The 18,053-nt window shown below is 41.2% G+C and overlaps 1 protein-coding gene across 2 annotated transcripts in view; it reads left to right on the forward strand.

The window, feature by feature from the left end:
* The window catches only part of LOC136844464 (succinate--hydroxymethylglutarate CoA-transferase), a 69,534-nt gene that overhangs the window by 15,043 nt on the left and 36,438 nt on the right, over positions 1-18,053 (forward strand). For both annotated transcript variants that reach the window (XM_067113727.1, XM_067113728.1), the window contains exons 2-3: positions 5,537-5,678; positions 11,923-12,029. In XM_067113727.1, coding sequence (XP_066969828.1) covers positions 5,549-5,678; positions 11,923-12,029 — 237 coding nt within the window. In that variant the 5' untranslated portion in view covers positions 5,537-5,548. The remainder of the gene's footprint in view (positions 1-5,536; positions 5,679-11,922; positions 12,030-18,053) is intronic.

Consider the following 18,053-nt stretch of genomic DNA (forward strand, 5'->3'; position numbering starts at 1 on the left):
GATGAATGAATGGATGCTTTCAAAGAAGGAACAAGGAAAGACGGCCTTTGCTTTTCCTCCAGCCAAACTAGCTTCAAGATCGAGCGTTTGGTATCAAACTGGAGAATCGTTCGGCCTTGGAATACCTGCCTCTTCCCAAGGAGACTTCTCGAATCTTGTTGATTCATCTCGCCGAGTGGCCATGGGGAGAACGAAGTTTTGTTGGTCAACATCAGAGTTGGACCACCTCCTCAAAGGAATTTTTAGGGCCTTCGAGGTCTTTAACTTTCTGGACTGGACCCTGGGAGCGTTAGGAAGAAAGATGGGATTATTCAGCATGACCGACACAGAAGAATTTGTACATCTGATGTCGTGTATGGATAAAGGAATCAGAGAAGGTGCCAGCGAATTAGCGGCGCTTTTCTCAGCAGGAATCCTGAAGAAAAGGGCCCATCTTTGCTCTTTCCTAGCTAATGGGGTCACATCCAGTCAAAAAGCGGAACTAATTTACGCCCCTTTTTCCTCTCACCTCTTCCCTCAAGACTTGGTTAAAGAGGTTTCTACATCCTTAGCTCAGAAAACCACACAAGATCTTATATCGAAGACAGCAAGAAAAGTCTTACCAACGACTTTCATGACTAAAAAGAGTAAGGCTGAGGCTTCTGTGTTTCAGGGATCTCAGCCCTTTCGTGGTCGGCCCTCAGGTAGAGGTTCCTCGAGGGCGGGTAGAAGATCTACAGCAAGGAGTGGCTCTAGACAGGGAAGAAACAGGACTTGACGTTCTCCCCCTTCAGGCAGCGGTAGGTGCCAGGCTGTTCAACTTCTGGCAGGTGTGGAAGAAAAGAGGAGCGGATCTTTGGTCCATTCAACTGCTCAAGGATGGATACAAAATCCCTTTCCTAAGAAAGCCCCCGTTGGCAGACAAACCAATAGATCTGTCTCCCAGATACAGAGACGAGTCCAAGGCACAGGCGATTCAACAGCAAGTTTCTTTATTATTGCAGAAGAACGCAATAGAGAAAATACAAAATCTGGATTCGCCAGGATTTTACAACCGCCTTTTCCTGGTTCCCAAGAGCACGGGGGGTTGGAGACCAGTACTGGACGTGAGTGCCCTCAACGTCTTTGTACAAAAGACGAAGTTCTCCATGGAAACAACAAAATCAGTGTTAGCAGCAGTCAGACAACACGACTGGATGGTTTCCTTGGACCTTCAGGATGCATATCTCCACATTCCTATCCACCCGGGCTCCAAGAAATACCTGAGATTCGTCTTCAAGGAAGAGGTATTCCAGTTTCAGGCTCTTTGCTTCGGCCTAAGCACAGCGCCCCAAATATTCACCAGAGTGATGTCGAATGTAGCGGGAATGCTGCACACGAGAGGCATCAGGGCCTCTCTGTATCTGGACGACTGGCTTCTCAGAGCTCCTTCCTTCAATCGCTGTCTGGAGGATCTTCAAACAACAATCTGTTTATCAGAGGAACTAGGACTTCTGGTAAACAGGCAGAAGTCACATCTAACCCCATCTCAAGAGATCCTGTATCTAGGGATGAGGATTCAGTCTCGGGATTTTCGGGTTTTTCCGTCACCATCAAGGATGGAACAGACCTTGGTAAAATTAAAGGACTTTCTGGGGAAACGGATGTGCTCGGCGAGGGAATGGATGAGCCTGCTAGGGACCCTTTCCTCGCTAGAACAGTTTGTTTCCTTAGGAAGACTAAACCTTCGCCCACTCCAATTCCACCTCAATCGGTATTGGAGCAGAGAGGACGGGCTAGAGAAAGAGTGTATCCTCATTTCAGAGGCGATGAAACAATGCCTTCAGTGGTGGAACGACCCAGTCAAGCTTCAGGAGGGCCTTTCATTAAAACAGAAGAACCCAGACCTAGTGTTGTTCTTCGACGCGTCGGACTCGGGGTGGGGAGCAACATTGGGAAAGTTGGAAGTATCAGGATTCTGGACCAGAGAGCAAGAGAAGCTCCACATAAATCAAAAGGAGCTGACTGCAATATTTTTAGCCCTCAAAGAGTTACAACACTCAGTCCAAGACAAGGTCGTGCAGGTCAACTCCGACAACACGCGACGGGCGTTGGCCTACATCAACAAGCAAGGCGGAACCCACTCCAGGTCACTGTACGAAACGTCGAGGCAACTCCTTATCTGGGCCAAAGAGAAAAATGTGACATTGTTGACACGTTTCATTCAGGGGGAAAGAAATGTGAGGGCAGACAGTCTGAGCAGGAAAGGTCAAGTCCTGGCAACAGAATGGACTCTTCACCAAGATGTCTGCAGAGAATTGTGGCGGTTGGGGTCGTCCATGCATAGACCTCTTCGCCACAGCTCAAACGAAGAGGATGGAGACGTACTGCTCTCCTGTGCCAGACCCCGAGGCAACGCACATAGATGCGTTCCTTTTAAATTGGTCCAACCTAGACGTTTACGCTTTTCCCCTCGTCAAGATCATAAACAGAGTCATTCAGAAGTTTGTGTCCCACGAGAGCACCAGGATGACTCTAGTGGTCCCCTTTTGGCCAACAAGAGAATGGTTCACAGAGGTGCGGGAATGGATGGTGGACACGCCGAGAAGTCTGCCTCTAAGGCCAGATCTACTCAAACAACCTCACTTGGAAAGGTATCACCAAAACCTCCAAGGTCTACAGCTAACTGCCTTCAGACTATCGAAAAACTCGCAAGAGCTAGGAGGTCATCTACCATCAGGGTATACCAATCCAAGTGGGATATTTTTAGAGGTTGGTGTAAAAACAACTCCGTGTCCTCTTCCAGCACCTCTGTGACCCAGATAGCGGATTTTCTTCTTTACCTTAAGAGGAGACGTAACTTTTCAGTCTCGACTATTAAGGGATACAGGAGCATGTTGGCAGCTGTCTTCAGACACAGAAACTTGGATTTGTCTGCCAATAAGGATCTCCAAGACCTTCTCAGATCATTCGAGACTACCAAAGAGAAAAGTCAGATCTCACCAGCGTGGAACCTAGACGTGGTCCTAAAGTTCCTCATGTCCGATAGGTTCGAACCTTTGCAAGAGATTTCATTTAAAGATCTCACAATGAAGACTCTATTTTTGGTTTGCTTGGCGACAGCTAAAAGAGTCAGTGAAGTACATGCCTTCAATAAAACCGTCGGTTTTAGGAGTGGCAAAGCTATCTGCTCTCTACAACTGGGGTTTTTAGCTAAGAATGAACGTCCTTCACAACCATGGCCCAAGGCTTTCGAGATTATGAATCTAGCAGAGATCGCAGGTGAGGAGTTAGAGAGAGTCCTCTGTCCGGTAAGAGCTCTGAGAGCGTACCTGCAAAGGACGAAGAATTTACGAGGCAAGTCAGAGGCGCTTTGGTGTTCAGTTAAGAAGCCCTCTCTACCAATGTCAAAGAATGCGTTATCCTTTTTCGTTAGACAGTTGATAAGGGAAGCGCATTCAGAATGCAGTGAAGCGGACCTTAAGCTTCTAAAGGTTAAAACCCATGAGGTCAGAGCGGTTGCAACCTCTGTAGCCTTTAGACAGAATAGGTCCCTATAAAGTATCATGGACTCTACCTTCTGGAGAAGCAAGTCAGTGTTTGCCTCACACTACTTGAAGCAAGTACAAACGCTTTATGACGACTGCTATACACTGGGACCATTTATAGCAGCTAACTCAGTGGTGGGAGAAGGGACTACCCCTGCAATCCCATAAATCGATGCCCTTGATTCTTGCCTTGGAATAGTTGTAATCTTATGGTTGTTTGTGGAGATTGGACGCAATCTTCCGCAATCACTGATTTTAGTCAGGTAATCAGTGTGTTCCTTGGCAGCGCCCGGAACAAGGGTATTATAGGTTGTCTGTCACATAGAGGTTGGTACACCGGTTGGCAGCTCCTAGAGGTCTTCAGCCCCCTGAGTGGATCGCTGGACCTCTTAAGGAAAGCAGACATAATGAGGGGGAGTTCATTGAAGTCAGCTTCCTTAAACCAGGTAAGAACCTTAAGTTGGTTGATTAACCCTTAAGCAAAATTCCAAAGATGTTGGCTGTCTCTGACCCTCCACCAAAGGTGTCAATCAGCTATATATATAACTACCAGGTAAGTCAGATGTTTAAAAATGATATTTTCATAATAAAATAAATTTTTTGAACATACTTACCTGGTAGTTATATATGATTAAATTCCCACCCTCCTCCCCTCTAGAGACTAGGGGCATGGAAGATCTGAGGAACAGTTGGAATGGTTCAAGGTACCTGGGTAGAGGGCGCACTAGTGGTACACCTGACTACCCATCGGCGATTGCCGCGAGTTTTGAAATTCTGCCGCGCGTCAGGGACTTAAGCTATATATATAACTACCAGGTAAGTATGTTCAAAAATTTATTTTAATATGAAAATATCATGTTTCTATAAACATATGATTTGGATAAAACCAAGTTAAAATGTTATTTATTTTTTAAACAGCTTTAAACTGTTATCAAGAACTACAACATGGACACAAGTCCCACATAAAATACTTCCCAAGTTTTATTATGTGAATAAAAGTAGCAGGGCAGTTAGATTCATTAACTTACTGTAGATAGCATGTACAAGTGAGGAATGAGATAGCATACTACACACACTACAAGAAGCGTTCATTAATTAGTCAGCCTCTCGCCTAGTAATGTATTAGTGCGTGAATGTGCCTAGTGTATATGCTATGCTTAAATCTGAATAAATATCAGGCAGTATGGATTGTGCATACAAAGAACAAATCATTGCTTACTGTGTTCACGAGTCATGGTAAAATAAATCAGCTCAGAATTCTAATTGCATCATCATTATTAGTAACTACCTGACCAACCTGGCACTGCCCGGGAAAACTCTGAATGACAACCGATAAATCTCTCTCTCTCTCTCTCTCTCTCTCTCTCTCCCTTTGGTGCCAGTGATGTCTTACCCCCAAAGTATTCTTTTCCCGATAGTAAGTCATATGTATACCGAAATAAGGTATGATAAATCTGTAGAGTTTATTTAGTTACTAAGTCTACAGACAGAACCAGCCCCGTTTCAGGGAAGCGCTTCCCACCCCAGCCACCTTTGGTGCCCTTTGGTGCTAGTGATGTCTTACCCCTGCACCAGTCTTTTCCAGATAGTAAGTCATATGTATACCAAGTTTGGTTGAAATTGCTCAGTGCATTTCAGAGTTATGTTGGAACACACACACACACATACATACACACACACACATACATACATACTGTACTGTACATCCATTTTTATATATATATACAGTAGACGGATTAGTGACTGGGGCATCCAGTGTTTTCACACAAGTCTCCCATAGGGTAGGTGCAAGCACTTACACCAGTTACTCTACATTGGATTTAAGTGTTTTCCGTAGGGTCGTGTTTTCAACTATACTGGTAAAATGGTGTAGTAAAACGTGCATATTTCAACACTTTCTCCACCTTCAAGCAGACAAAAGTACATAAAGTACAGTACAGGTTTGTAGCCATGTTAGGAAAATTTTGATAATTTTATCATTTTCAGAACTCAAATTTTTCTTATTTCATGTTATTATTTTGGATTTTCAGAGTGTCATTGAGATGAATTTTGCTGTCCATAGTCTTCGTGCTTTCAAACAGGATTTACGTTCCCTTTATTCTGCCTTTGTTGGGGCAACACGGCAGTATCCTGGAATAGCTGCATCTGATGAAGATCAGCTACAAATACATAGTAAGTATGAATGCTTAATTTTTTATGCAGTGTTCAAGTATCATAATTGTGTTGTAAAGTGTGATAAATAGACCACTGAGTCACATTTCTTGACAATTATAAGGTTAACTGAAGGGTTTGTTTTTAAATAAGAGTTTAAATATAATGCAACAGTGAAAGAGGCTGACTTCAAGATGTTTGTATTTTTGGTTGAGAATAGTTGAGTAACACAACCCACTAATTACCTGATTGCTGATGTGTTTCTCTGCAGTTACAAACTAATACAGCATGTTGATATAAGAGTATAACCCTGGCTTTGCAGTTGGGTCACACGAAATCTTAATTCCACTCTGAGTCACCCCTTCTCACTGCCTGGGTTCATGACTGTATTTAGTCTCCACAAGCTATAGATTTGCTCTCACTGCCTGTAAGATTCTTGGTATTTATCAAGTGGAGTAATTTTTTGATGCTCTAGTCATCTCCACAGTTCATGATAGAATTGGGTGCGGTGGCTATTACTCTAACCGTATTACCCCTGCCCTGCATTGGCATCACCTTATGAAATGGCAGCCTTAGCATCATATACATTATTTTCAATAGATTGCCATTAGGTTTTATTTAAGTAACTTACTAAGTAATTGCTTAGCTAATGAACTATGCTTGCACGACATTCCTTAATTCAAAATTCGCGGCCACTTGTCAGTTGCAGGTGACAGGCCCCGCCCACGGCAACAGGTAGCGTGGTAGCGACTCCTAGCCAATGGCTTCATTCTGTTTTATGCTGTGCTGCTGACAACACGTCAGTCTCTGCAGTCCTGCCTGTTTTGTCGGTTATTTCGTGTTTGCTGAAAGTCGGTGAAGTATTTCGCTTTCTTGTAGCTCAAGCTGCTGTTTTGGTTTTCGTCAGTTCATTTAGACCTTTTGACAGTTAGTTATGTCTGATTCTAATTCTTCCAGCTTTCACTATTGTAGTGAAGGCTGCAAGGTTAGGCTAACTAAACTTTGCTATGACACACACACCATGTGCACTAATTGTAGAGGGCAGGTGTGTTCAAGGGAGAATATGTGTGGGTAATTTGAGGACTGGGATGAAAGTAAGTGGAAGGTGCTTGAGTCTCATCTTCGTAAGCTTGAAAAGCATAGGAAGAGGAAGGCAGCCGTTCGGGCCGAAAGTAGGGCTTCTGTTAGCAGAGTTTCTTCACCTAAGCCTAAGTCAGACTTTAGCCTTGTTATTTCTTCAACTCCTGGTCACACTCCTCCTATTCTCAGGCCCTCCTTCGATCATTCCACATACTCCCATGCTTAGCTCCCATGCTTCTGACCCCAGTGCCATTGCCAAACTTGAGTCCAAGGTCGAATCCAAGTTTGATAAGAAGCTAAACCTAGTTGTAGGTTCAGCATCAGAGATAGTGGCGTCCCTAAAAGTCCTTATGGACAAAGTGTTTAGTGAAAAAGTGTCCAGTGAAGTGCAGGTGGAGGAAGTGGTTTCCTTCCCATCGATTCTCGTAGACGAAGGTCACTGTCCTGCTCCTCTAACCCTGGGAGAAGACATACCGGAGGTCCAAGGGAGGCTGGTGGGGTTAGCCCATGGGTTGCTGCCCCCTCAGTCGAACCTATTGTAAAATCCCAGTCTTCGACAGACTGCCGTTGGGAAGGCATGTCGCTGGATGTGTGCTGCTTGCCTTCTAGCTCAGACTCAGATTCCGATTGCGGGTGTCACAAACGCTTCCTCGATTTATCCCGGCCACTGAAAAGGCGCATTGACGACACGGCTCTGTCGTCCCCGTTGCATGTTAAGTGTCACAGGGAGGCTTTCGACAGCCCACAACCGTCTTGCAGCTATGATGTAGATCCTTCAGTATTCGCCTCGGTACAGCTGCCTACACATTCATGGGATTCTCTAGTTTCGTTCTCTCCCAAGCACCTGAAGCACTGCACTAAGTGCCTGTCGTGCAAGATCCTGTCTTGTCTCAAGCGCCCAGTGCCGGCTCCTGTGCACCCAGCAGTGGCCTCTGAGTGCCTGGCACCACCGTCCAGGCACCTGGTCCATCTACCTCCCTCGAACGCCAAGAACCCTCCTCGGAGCCAGATGATCCCTTGTTGGCGCCTATTAAGAAACAGCTTTTGGAGATCATGAGCTTCATTAGGAAAGTTCCCACTTCTAAGCCTTCTCAAGATTTATCCGTGTCTCCAATCTCATTGGAGGACAAAGAAGAGATTGAGCAAGAAACTTCTCCTCCCTCAGCCTATGCGGCTCTGCTTCAATTCCTGCTGTTGAGTTTTCCTGCCTTTTTCACACCAGCTGCGGCGTCATTACCTGCTTCTTCCTTCCTTATGAGGAGCCTTCTTGAAGATCACTCCAGGCTTCCCAAAGATGATTCTTTCTTCATCCTCCAAGAAAGCTTTGAAAGAAATTGAAGACTCTCTTTCAATGAAGAGAGAGCAGGGCAAAGCGATCTTCGCCCATCCTCCCTCTCGTCTGGTCAAGAGGAGATATCTGTCATACACCACCGGGGAAGCTCTGGAAGTCGCTGCCTCCTCCCAAGGGGACATCTCCAGCCTTATCGAATCTTCTCGTTGTTCGGCCTTCGCTTCTGCAAAAGTTTTGTTCTTTTCCTCTGAGCTGGACCATCTTGTTTAGAACTTCTTCAAGGTTTTCAAAGTTCTAAGTTTTTTTGATCGGACAGTAGGAGCCCTTGCAAAGAAGGTTGAGGACTTCAAGGGCTTGGACAAGCACGCACATTGCAGCAGACATGTTCAGTGTGCTTTCTTGCACAGACAAAAGCCATCAGGGATGGCTCTTCGGAACTCACGGCTCTTTTCTCTTTCAGTGTTCTTAAAAAGAGAGAACTTTGCTGCGCCTTCACCACCAGAGGAGTCACATCTTCACAGAGATTTGCGTTGTTATTTTCGCCACTGGATTCTCTTCACCCTTTCCCCCAGTCGATTGTGGAAGAGATCGCATCGCATCTCCAGAAGAAATCCACTGTAGACCTCTTAGCCCAGTCTGCAAAGCACCCCAAGAGTTCTTCGTCATTGTCGTTTGTTCCTAAGACGGTCTCTCCACTGGAACAGCATCCCTTTCATGGGAGTAAGCCCAAGTCGCAAGTTAGGCCTCACTCCAACGTCCTGTTCTAATGTAGAACCATTAAGAAGAGCTCCTCCAAGGTACTGTCCAAAAAGTGAACCAGAAGTCCTTCATGCCCCAGTAGGAGCCAGACTTCTCCATTTTTGGGAGAAGTGGGATCACAGGGGCAGACCAACGGACCATCAAGGTTTTAAAGGAGGGCTACTGCATCCTGTTCTTGGAGCACCCTCCTTTGGTCACCTCTTCCATCATTTTTACGGCCTACTCAAGAGGCTCAGAGAAACATTCATCCCTTTCGAAGACAGTGTCCTCTCTCCTTCTGAAGAGAGCGATAGAGAAAGTCGAGGACACACGTACTCAGGGTTTCAACAATCGTCTGTTTGTAGTCCCCAGAACATCAGGAGGCTGGAGACCAGTCTTAGATGTAAGCGCCCTCAATCACTTCTTAAGGAAGACAAAGTTGTTCCAACATGATATACAAACCATCGGTCCTTTACATTAGGAATTACTTACGGCGAAGCTGGACATGGCTGTTAAACTCTTGAACAAGGAGGTTGGGCAGTAACTACTGTCAGGTAGGCAGGAATACCCACCTGCCCGGATGTAAACATTCCAGTTTGCTTTTGGCCGTCATGTTGCAGACGTGTTTTCGGATCTCTTCACCTGACTGTCGTTAAGCTCTTTATTATCCCAGTGGGATCTTTCTATATTTTTGTGCATATATTGCATGTGTTTGATATTTATTTATACAAACCCACGATTTGTAATACCCTTGCATAATCTGTAATTCCCCTGCGTCTGGGTCTCGGATTCGACGGCCAAGGGCGTATTTAGAGGGGCATAACTGAGTGGTAATGCTTCTCTTCCAATAGCCCTTTATTTAGATACTGAAGGCATTCCCCTGTATGTTCAGAGATATTAGATTGGGACGTAATATGTTCGCTCCCCTACATTGATCGGGCGTAAGAGTTTGCTCCCCTTCTTGGGCTCCCGTTCCCTGTGTACAAGGGCTTGTCTACTTCCTTTCTATTTGTGCTTAATGTTGTTTTCACTGCCTGTGCTACAGAGAGTTGTGGGGCGGGGGCGGGAAGGAAGCGGGCGTCGTTGGTAAGTTTCACTTCCACAGTGTTTTGCCCTCTTCGCTTGCTTGTTGGGCAAAGACTGCAGGGGGGGGCCACTGCGGGCAGTCAGGCGACCTCTTCTAAGGGGCCTCGTCTCTCTGCATAGGGCAGTTCCCCTCAGAGCAAGAGGAGTCTCCCTCTACTGGTCATCTTTGCTTTTTCTTTCAAGTTGACAGTGAGCATCACAGGCACAGCAGTAGTTGGCTGGATATCTCAGTTGGGATATCTTTGCATGAAGGAGTCCCGATGTTCATTCAGTGTTGCTTTGGGATCAACCACAGTACCTGGTTGGAATGGCATAGTTCCATGTTGGGATTGTTCTGATTCTGTTCTCGCCGATGTGGATCGATCGATGTCATTACTGGCCTTCATGTATGCTGTGGCACTGCCTGTGGCATATCTGTGGTCCATCTGCTCCGTCTGTTTCCTGTGTTATGCACCTGTTGACTCGACAACAGTCTCTGGGTGGCACTTCCTGGTCTCCTGTCGCAGCCGTCCTGATTGTTTCTGTTGCCGCTGGTGACTTTCATGTGACATTCCTGGCATTGCTGTAGCTCCTGCCTTCTGAACCACTTTGGTAGCTCCTGCATCGGCTGTCCTGATCGTGCCTGCTGCATCTCGTGGTGGTGGTGTCCTGGGCCACTTCAGTTGTGATCCTGCCTACTTGCCCTGGAGGTTATGATGTTTTGTGTCCACCACCCGTAGAAGATGTTGGAGTGAAGGTGAAGGAAGTCACCCTGTGGAAGTAGCTACCGTCTTCTTGAACTTATCTTTGATTTCGTCTTCTGCTGCATCTCCCCTTCCTCTCCCAAGGTTCAAGTTTAATGATAATAAATAAACAGAAGCACAGTATGTATTTCTGTGTCCTTTGGAAATTATATCATTTACTGTACTTGCTAGTGAGAAGACTACAATAAAAAAAAAAGACAAACTCCAACCCTTTTTAGAAAAACAGACAGTCACAATCCTAAGGGATTCTGCAGGGAAAGCAACCCAGCATGGAAAATGTACTAGAGGAGTAAACAATAATTAAATAAGATAATTAAGTAAGATAATTAACAAATGAACTAAGAAGTGAGATTCATGTCTGCCCTCTCAATGAAAAAACATTTGCACCAAGTTTAAAGTTCAAACAGTAACAGAAAAAGCCTGAAAAAATTAGTACAGTACATATATGGAATTTATGGTAATTAATCTAATGAGGAAGCTTGATAACCATGATTCATCATAACATTAATTAGTGCAGTTACTACCATACATATGTAGCGGGTACAATGTAATATACCAAGTCACAAAATATCACACAGAAACAGGTCCAGTTATCAGGTGATATTTCAGAGAACAATCAAAATAAGCCTTACAATATTACCTTAATTTTAAACATATATATGTCAAACCCAAAGTAAGTAAAGAACTGAAAAAAAGCTCACATTTACAGTAACTAACCAGTGTGTTGTTCACTTATTAACTAGACTTTACAGTATCAAAACTTACCAAAAGTTTAAGGATTGCAGCGGTATCAGCAGACTTGAAGCAAGTCAGTACTACCTCTCCTTATGAAAAAACAAGGAAGCCCTACAAAAATTCTAAATTACATCAGTTGGTGAAAACCAGTTGTAAGCTAAGATTTTTAAATGGTAGCAATCTTTTTTATAAACTAAAGGGAAAATACATATGAATATTTTATGAAGGCACAGTGCATGCACAATGAGAAATGAAAAGGCTTGTCCAGAAAGAAATTCTCAGACAGAGAATAAAAGCATTGGCCTTCGAATGATTGCATTTCTTACCAGTGAAGATAGCCGTGTGGAATACAGTATACAGTACTAACTTTAAACACTGCTAGGACTGGCCACACATGTGCACTTACAACTGCCATAGTGTTTCTTTATTTCAGAGGGACTGTAGCAACTGGATGGTTTTGTGACCACGAAACTGAATAATTAAAGTAATGGGTTTGTTGGGTAAGAAATATAAAATTCCATGATTCAAGCTTATGGCAGATTATGAAGGTAATCAAGTTCTTTTCTTAATGGAAACTGCATTTCATTTCCAGGTAATGATGGCCCTTTATCTGGCATCAGAATATTAGATTTGACAAGAATACTGGCAGGGCCGTTTGCTACCATGATCCTGGGAGACTTGGGTGCAGAGGTTATCAAGGTAAATATGAGGGTTCTAGTTTCAAAAATTACAATTTTTGTCAGGTTGCATCAGTCATTTTCCATTGGGAAGCAAATTAGACACAGATTGAGACGGTAAGCAGGCAAAGTTGACAGATAAAATTTCGACAGACTAGATGTCGGCAACCAAAATGTCGATGGTCGCAATGACAACACTTTAAATATCAATAGACTAAATATCGATAGACAAAATGTCAATGATCGTTACTTTTTACGTCAGTGTACCAAATACCTTAAGCTGCAAAGAAATTAAAATTATATAAATATTTGCTGTAAATTTTGCAAAATTTGAAACTTTTCATAATAGGCTATATAAATGTAAAATCACTCAAATGAAATTTTTAGAAAAGGACCCTTACAAAGTTTAAATGACTACAAGTGTTACAAAGTTTAAATGACTACAAGTCTGTCTGCATTTAAATTACCCAGTTAACGGCCCAGACTGTTTGTTACTTTATTTATTTCAAGCAGTGCATTCAAAGCTTATTTCATCCTTTTCTTTTTTAGAAGTCAGATTTTGAGTATTAGCTTACAAGGCTTACAAGAAGCTTTTGCGCAAAGGCTACATTTATGTTGTTGATAAAGAAAAAGAAGAAAAAGCCTACTGGAGATATGAAAAATGAGGACTCTGCAGTGGAAGACTAATTAGCAATGGTGAAGTAATATCATCTTTAACTCAAGAACACTGCCATCCTCCAGATTTAATGTGAAAAGAAGTGCTCAAGGTCAAAGAAGAGTTGAAAGAAAATGCTAGAGAGACGAAAGAAATTACTTCCTCAATAGTAAATAAATGTACGGAAAATATTCCTTTGGAAGTATCTGGAGCTTTACCAAATAAGCAAACACTTGCACTACTGTAAAAAGAGCATGTATTACATGTAATTCTGTGACTAGTAACAAAAATTTAACAGTTATGACAGGAGGTGAAAATTTTTATAGTACAGCTGTGAAGAAGTGAATATTTATTCTAACTCATATGTATTATCATTTTTGTGAGTTGTAACACAATACTGTACAGGCAGTCCCTGGTTATTGGCTATCCGGTTGTGATGTGCTCCAGTAGGAAAACAGCATTACACAGTACACCCCATGATACAAGAAAACAAGACTCTTCCTCTTATGTACAGGCAGTCCCCAGTTATCAGTGTGACGATAACCAAAAATCGCCGATAACCAAAAATCAGCGATAACAGTGCTTATTGGTGCTGATAACTGGAGATCGGCACATATTGGCTCTGAAGATCCAGTTATTGTCGTTGCTAGACAAGCACTGTACAACCGGATCGCCAATAACAGGGACTGCCTGTTTTGTGTTACAACTCACAAAACTGATAATACATATGACACAATATTCAGCTGGCTTAAAAGTCATGACTTGCATCCAGTTTCAGTATGGCTAGACTTCGAATGTTCAGCCATTACTGTAATAGCATGAAAGAGTGTTTCACAGATGTTGAAGTCTGTAAATGTTTTTTTCATTTTGGACAGTGCCTCTGGTGAAAGGTACAAGGATTGGGTTTGCAATGTTGGTACTCAAATGATGACAATGCAGTGACCATAAAAAAACTTCAAGCACTTGCATTTGTGCCATCAGACGATGTATATGATTATTTTGACACTTTGGCATCATCTCTTGGTGAAGAAACGGATAATATTTTAGATGGATTTCTACAATACTTTGTGACAACATGGTTGGGCATTTTTCAGTGTGGAAGAAGGAGGCAGCCAAAGTTTGAAGTTAACGTATGGTCATGTTATGAGAGAATATTAAATGATTTACCAAGAACAAACAATGTGCTTGAGGGCTGGCATAATGCTTTCAAGAAGAGGATGATGATTATCCACCCAACAGAAGAAAAACTTTGAAAACTCTGTTCATAGCAAGCAAGGACGGAGATGATGATAGAGCAAGTGTTCCAAGGAAAGGATGTTGGGAGAAAGAACAAGAAATATTGTATACTGAAGTAAACGCCAGGTTGAAAAGCATTGTTGAGGGCTATAACACTGAAAAGTACTGGAATTTTTGTGCCCAATAGCTCACAATTTATAGCGTTGTATGGTTATTCCAGTATTGGATATTTCAATCATGTTACTTTAAATAAATATTCATATTACTCTTCACTATTTTAGTAAAGTTTTATAATGTATGTTTATTCCAGTGTTGGATTTCTAAAATCAATTTTAGAATTCTTATCATGTTGCTTTAAATAAATATTCATATTACACTTCACTATTTTTGTAAAGTTTTATTCCCCTTTTGCTTTTCTTTGCAGCGTAAGGTACTTGGTCTAATGGTATGTAAAAAGTAATGACTGTCAACATTTTGTACATCAAAATTAATCCATTGATATTTAAACAGTGTCGACATTATGACCGTCGACATTTTGGTTGTTAACAGTCTGTCGACATTTTGTCTGTCGATGTTTTGACCCACTACCATTGAGGCAAGCTTTCAATTCAGCCAGAATTCAGCCTGAGGTCAGTCGTAGTAACCAAGCACCTACCCTTTGGTTGCTATCCCTTCATCTACATGACCTTGTAATAAATTAGGTTTTTGTAACTATGAAACAGACATTTTTACATCTATTTATTTTTGTTTATAAAAATTAAGTTTTTTGCATCTCTCATTATAGTGTTTATCTTTTCAGTTTTATTGAGTGTGATTTTGTCTTGTTCGTACGTTGAGTATATGTTGACAAGTGATTTCAGGAACTGGTCATATTTGTACAGTAGTGTGATTGCTGTTGAGTGGAAATGTTTCTTGATTTTGTGTAGGCTACATTTGGGAAAACTATGGTCTTGGCAGGAAAAGTACTTTATTTGAAAGTAATATTTTGAGCTCGCTGCTGTGAAATGGCCTGTATATGTGGTGTATGTTCACCAGTTGTAATAAACCATGAGATATGTGGTCGTTGATATGAAGTTTGAGTGTACAGCTCTATTTCATTATTTAGGCAAGTTTATAGTATTTGATGTGAAGCTTTAATTACTGTAGATGGAACACAGGTGGCCAGTATGTAGACACCTAGTTTTTTTATTCCCGTAATTTCACTCCTGGTATTTTGACTCCCAGTAATTTGAGAACTGCTTTCTTTAACACCAGGTAATTTGACACCCAAAATAAACAAATAACTTATTTAGGAAGTATATTTCTTTGAAAAAGTTTAGGGACATTACCTTATTTAGGAAATGGTAATTACATGATTTGATTGTTTAGTAAGTTGAAGGCTTAGTTTACATATTTTTTTATTTCAAATATATCAGTAACATTTGGCAGTTGCATCCAAGCTTCTGGCAGCATGAAGAACTTTTTTATTACCATTTCTTGTACCATTTAGAGCACCCATGGAGGAAAGAAACTTGTAGATGGCTTAAATTACTCTTTTGAAAGACAGAAAACAAATGCTACGTGATGGATTTTGAAAAGCTCATATGAATGCATATGTAATCATTTTCCAAATGTATTTCTCTCAGCATGCCTTTTTCACTTCTCAAAGCATATACCAAAAGGTTGTTGAATGTGGTTTTACAGAAAGATATCACAGAGACAGTGAACTTAGTCTGAAAGTTAGGTGTTTCCCTGCCCTTGCATTACTTGGACACATTATGTGGTGGATGGTTTCAAGAAACTTTCAGACAACAAGGACCTCCCTCAAGAATTGGTTTCTTGCTTAAAAGCATGCGAAAGAGGCAGAGGTAATTGCCGACAGCAAATAGCACGCCTATTCCCTATTTACATTTGGAATGTACACCAGAGAATTCTGCAAGATCTTCCTCATGCCAATAACAATTAGAGGGGTACTATAATTTGCTTCAAAGTTCAGTTTTTGGTGTTCATCCCAATATGTGGAAGCTTATTTCAAGCTTGAGAAAAGAAGAGCGCCTTGCCCAGCTAATAATAAGTTCACTTTGAAGGAGGTCATAAAATACCATTTAAAATGAAGTATGTACAAGGGCTTGAATGGATGATTGAAAATTATTGTGGTCCACAGAAGAAAAAAGAGAGTTCTTGATAGAAGTTCAGTACATTATGAAAACAAGTATTTAAACTTATTTTTGATATATTTTAGTAAATATTTTTTAATTAAATTTTACATATACCATTAATTACTTGTAATTGTTAATGAATATATAAAGAGTACATTTATTATAATAAACAACAGGAAACTCAACTATTCATATGTCAAAATTTTGGGTGATGAGTTAGAGATTTTCCCTTCGCTCTTGATGGGCCATTGACATAGGTTAAAAAAATTGGATGTCAATTAGAAAAATGAAATACAAAGATATACATATATTTATGTAAATATATACAGTTTATGTCCACATACAAGTATACAGTAGATAATCATGTGCAATAAGAATGATAAGCTATTAATTATAATTGGGCAGAACAATACCTTTAGCCAGAACAGTTAAAGAAGACAAGTTGCTTGGAGCCAATGTAAAGCAAAGCTATCAGACAAAATTGGCAATAGGTAGCATCTGCATTTTCACGGAGTGCAGTCGGCAAAGTGATGTGTTGCCTATGAATCCACAGCAGGCATACAGTAAAATGATCGAGAATGATAGAGGAGTAATAGTGCGAAGTTGCATATGTCACGGTTTGAAATACTGTTCTGAAATGAGAGCAGCCTGGCTATGGGTTAAGTTATCACAGTGTTACTTTGTCCAAGGTTTGGGGCAGTTGAGCGGTAGCTCATTTAGTTATCATTGAGGAAAAGGGGACACCAGCCAATTTTGATTGTATTTTTTCAGTAAATTTTATTGTAATTTATAGTGACAAACGTTATTGTATTATGTACTGACAGATATGCATCATATACTCCAGTTTGTGGAGTAGTGGTGTGAAATTTCTCTTAACTAGAAAATTATGGAGAATATTGATAGAATAATCTCTATGTGCTGTGTGAAAATAATTTCATGTTTGTTTTTTAGTGGCTGGATTCCTTTCTCAAAAATACTGTGGGTGAGACTTGGTGGTCTTGTTAACTTCTGTAATAATAATGAGCTTCAGTGCTGTTCTTTTTCTGATATCTTTGGTTTGTACAGGGTAGTTAATTTGCTCATACTGTATAATTTTGGTAGGCTTGCACTTAATATGTAGGTAATCCTCAAAGCATTTTAGGTTTTATATTTAAAAAACTATAGTCTTACATTAGCCAAGCATTCTGTGTTTTTATTTAAGTAACTTACCAAGTAATTACATAGCTATAGTTTTTCACTCGAGCTGGAGCACTTCAATATAGTTTGTGTAGGTGATCAGTCCGTCCCATTAATGGAATATTGGAATGACCAGCAGACAATCCTCATTCATTTCATGATGTCCGTGGTGGCAAAACCTGGTTTGGCAGGAGCTTTATTCATTATTTTCTGGTTATTTTACCAGATTCCAATGGAGGATTTTTAAAGTCAACCATTGGAATGCATGTACAGTATTGTAGCCTTCAAGCTGAAATCTTTCAGGATGAGTTATTTTATTTTTTTGTTTACATTGATTCAGAGTCATCAACGAGCCGCCGGTAATCGACGCCATTTGCATTTATGGTTAGTTTACTGGTTGGGCTTCCGGCGGCGCTGATAAAAGTTTTATTTTAAAAGTAATTCTCGAGTGTTACGACACTCCATTTTAAAAGTAGTTGGTCTATGTTAGGCCTTTTCATTAGGCCATAACCTTTGCAATTCATAAATTGTTTTACGACCTTAAACTACTAGCAATCCATCGATAATACTGTAGTTGTGCCTTAAAAGTAATTGTCAGAGGTTACGGCATTCCATTATTAAGTCATTGGTGTATGTTACACCTTTTCATTAGGCATTAACTTTTGCAATTCATGAATTGTTTTCTGACCGTAGGCTACTGGCGAGACACTGATAATGGTTTTGCCTTGAAGTCATTTCCAGATGTTACAACATTTCATTATTATCTTTTCATTAGGCCATAACTTTGGCAATTTATGATTTGTTTATCACCATAGGCTTCATGCAAGCCACCGATAATTGC

Source organism: Macrobrachium rosenbergii, chromosome 12 (genome assembly GCF_040412425.1).
Source record: "Macrobrachium rosenbergii isolate ZJJX-2024 chromosome 12, ASM4041242v1, whole genome shotgun sequence".
NCBI lineage: Eukaryota > Metazoa > Arthropoda > Malacostraca > Decapoda > Palaemonidae > Macrobrachium > Macrobrachium rosenbergii.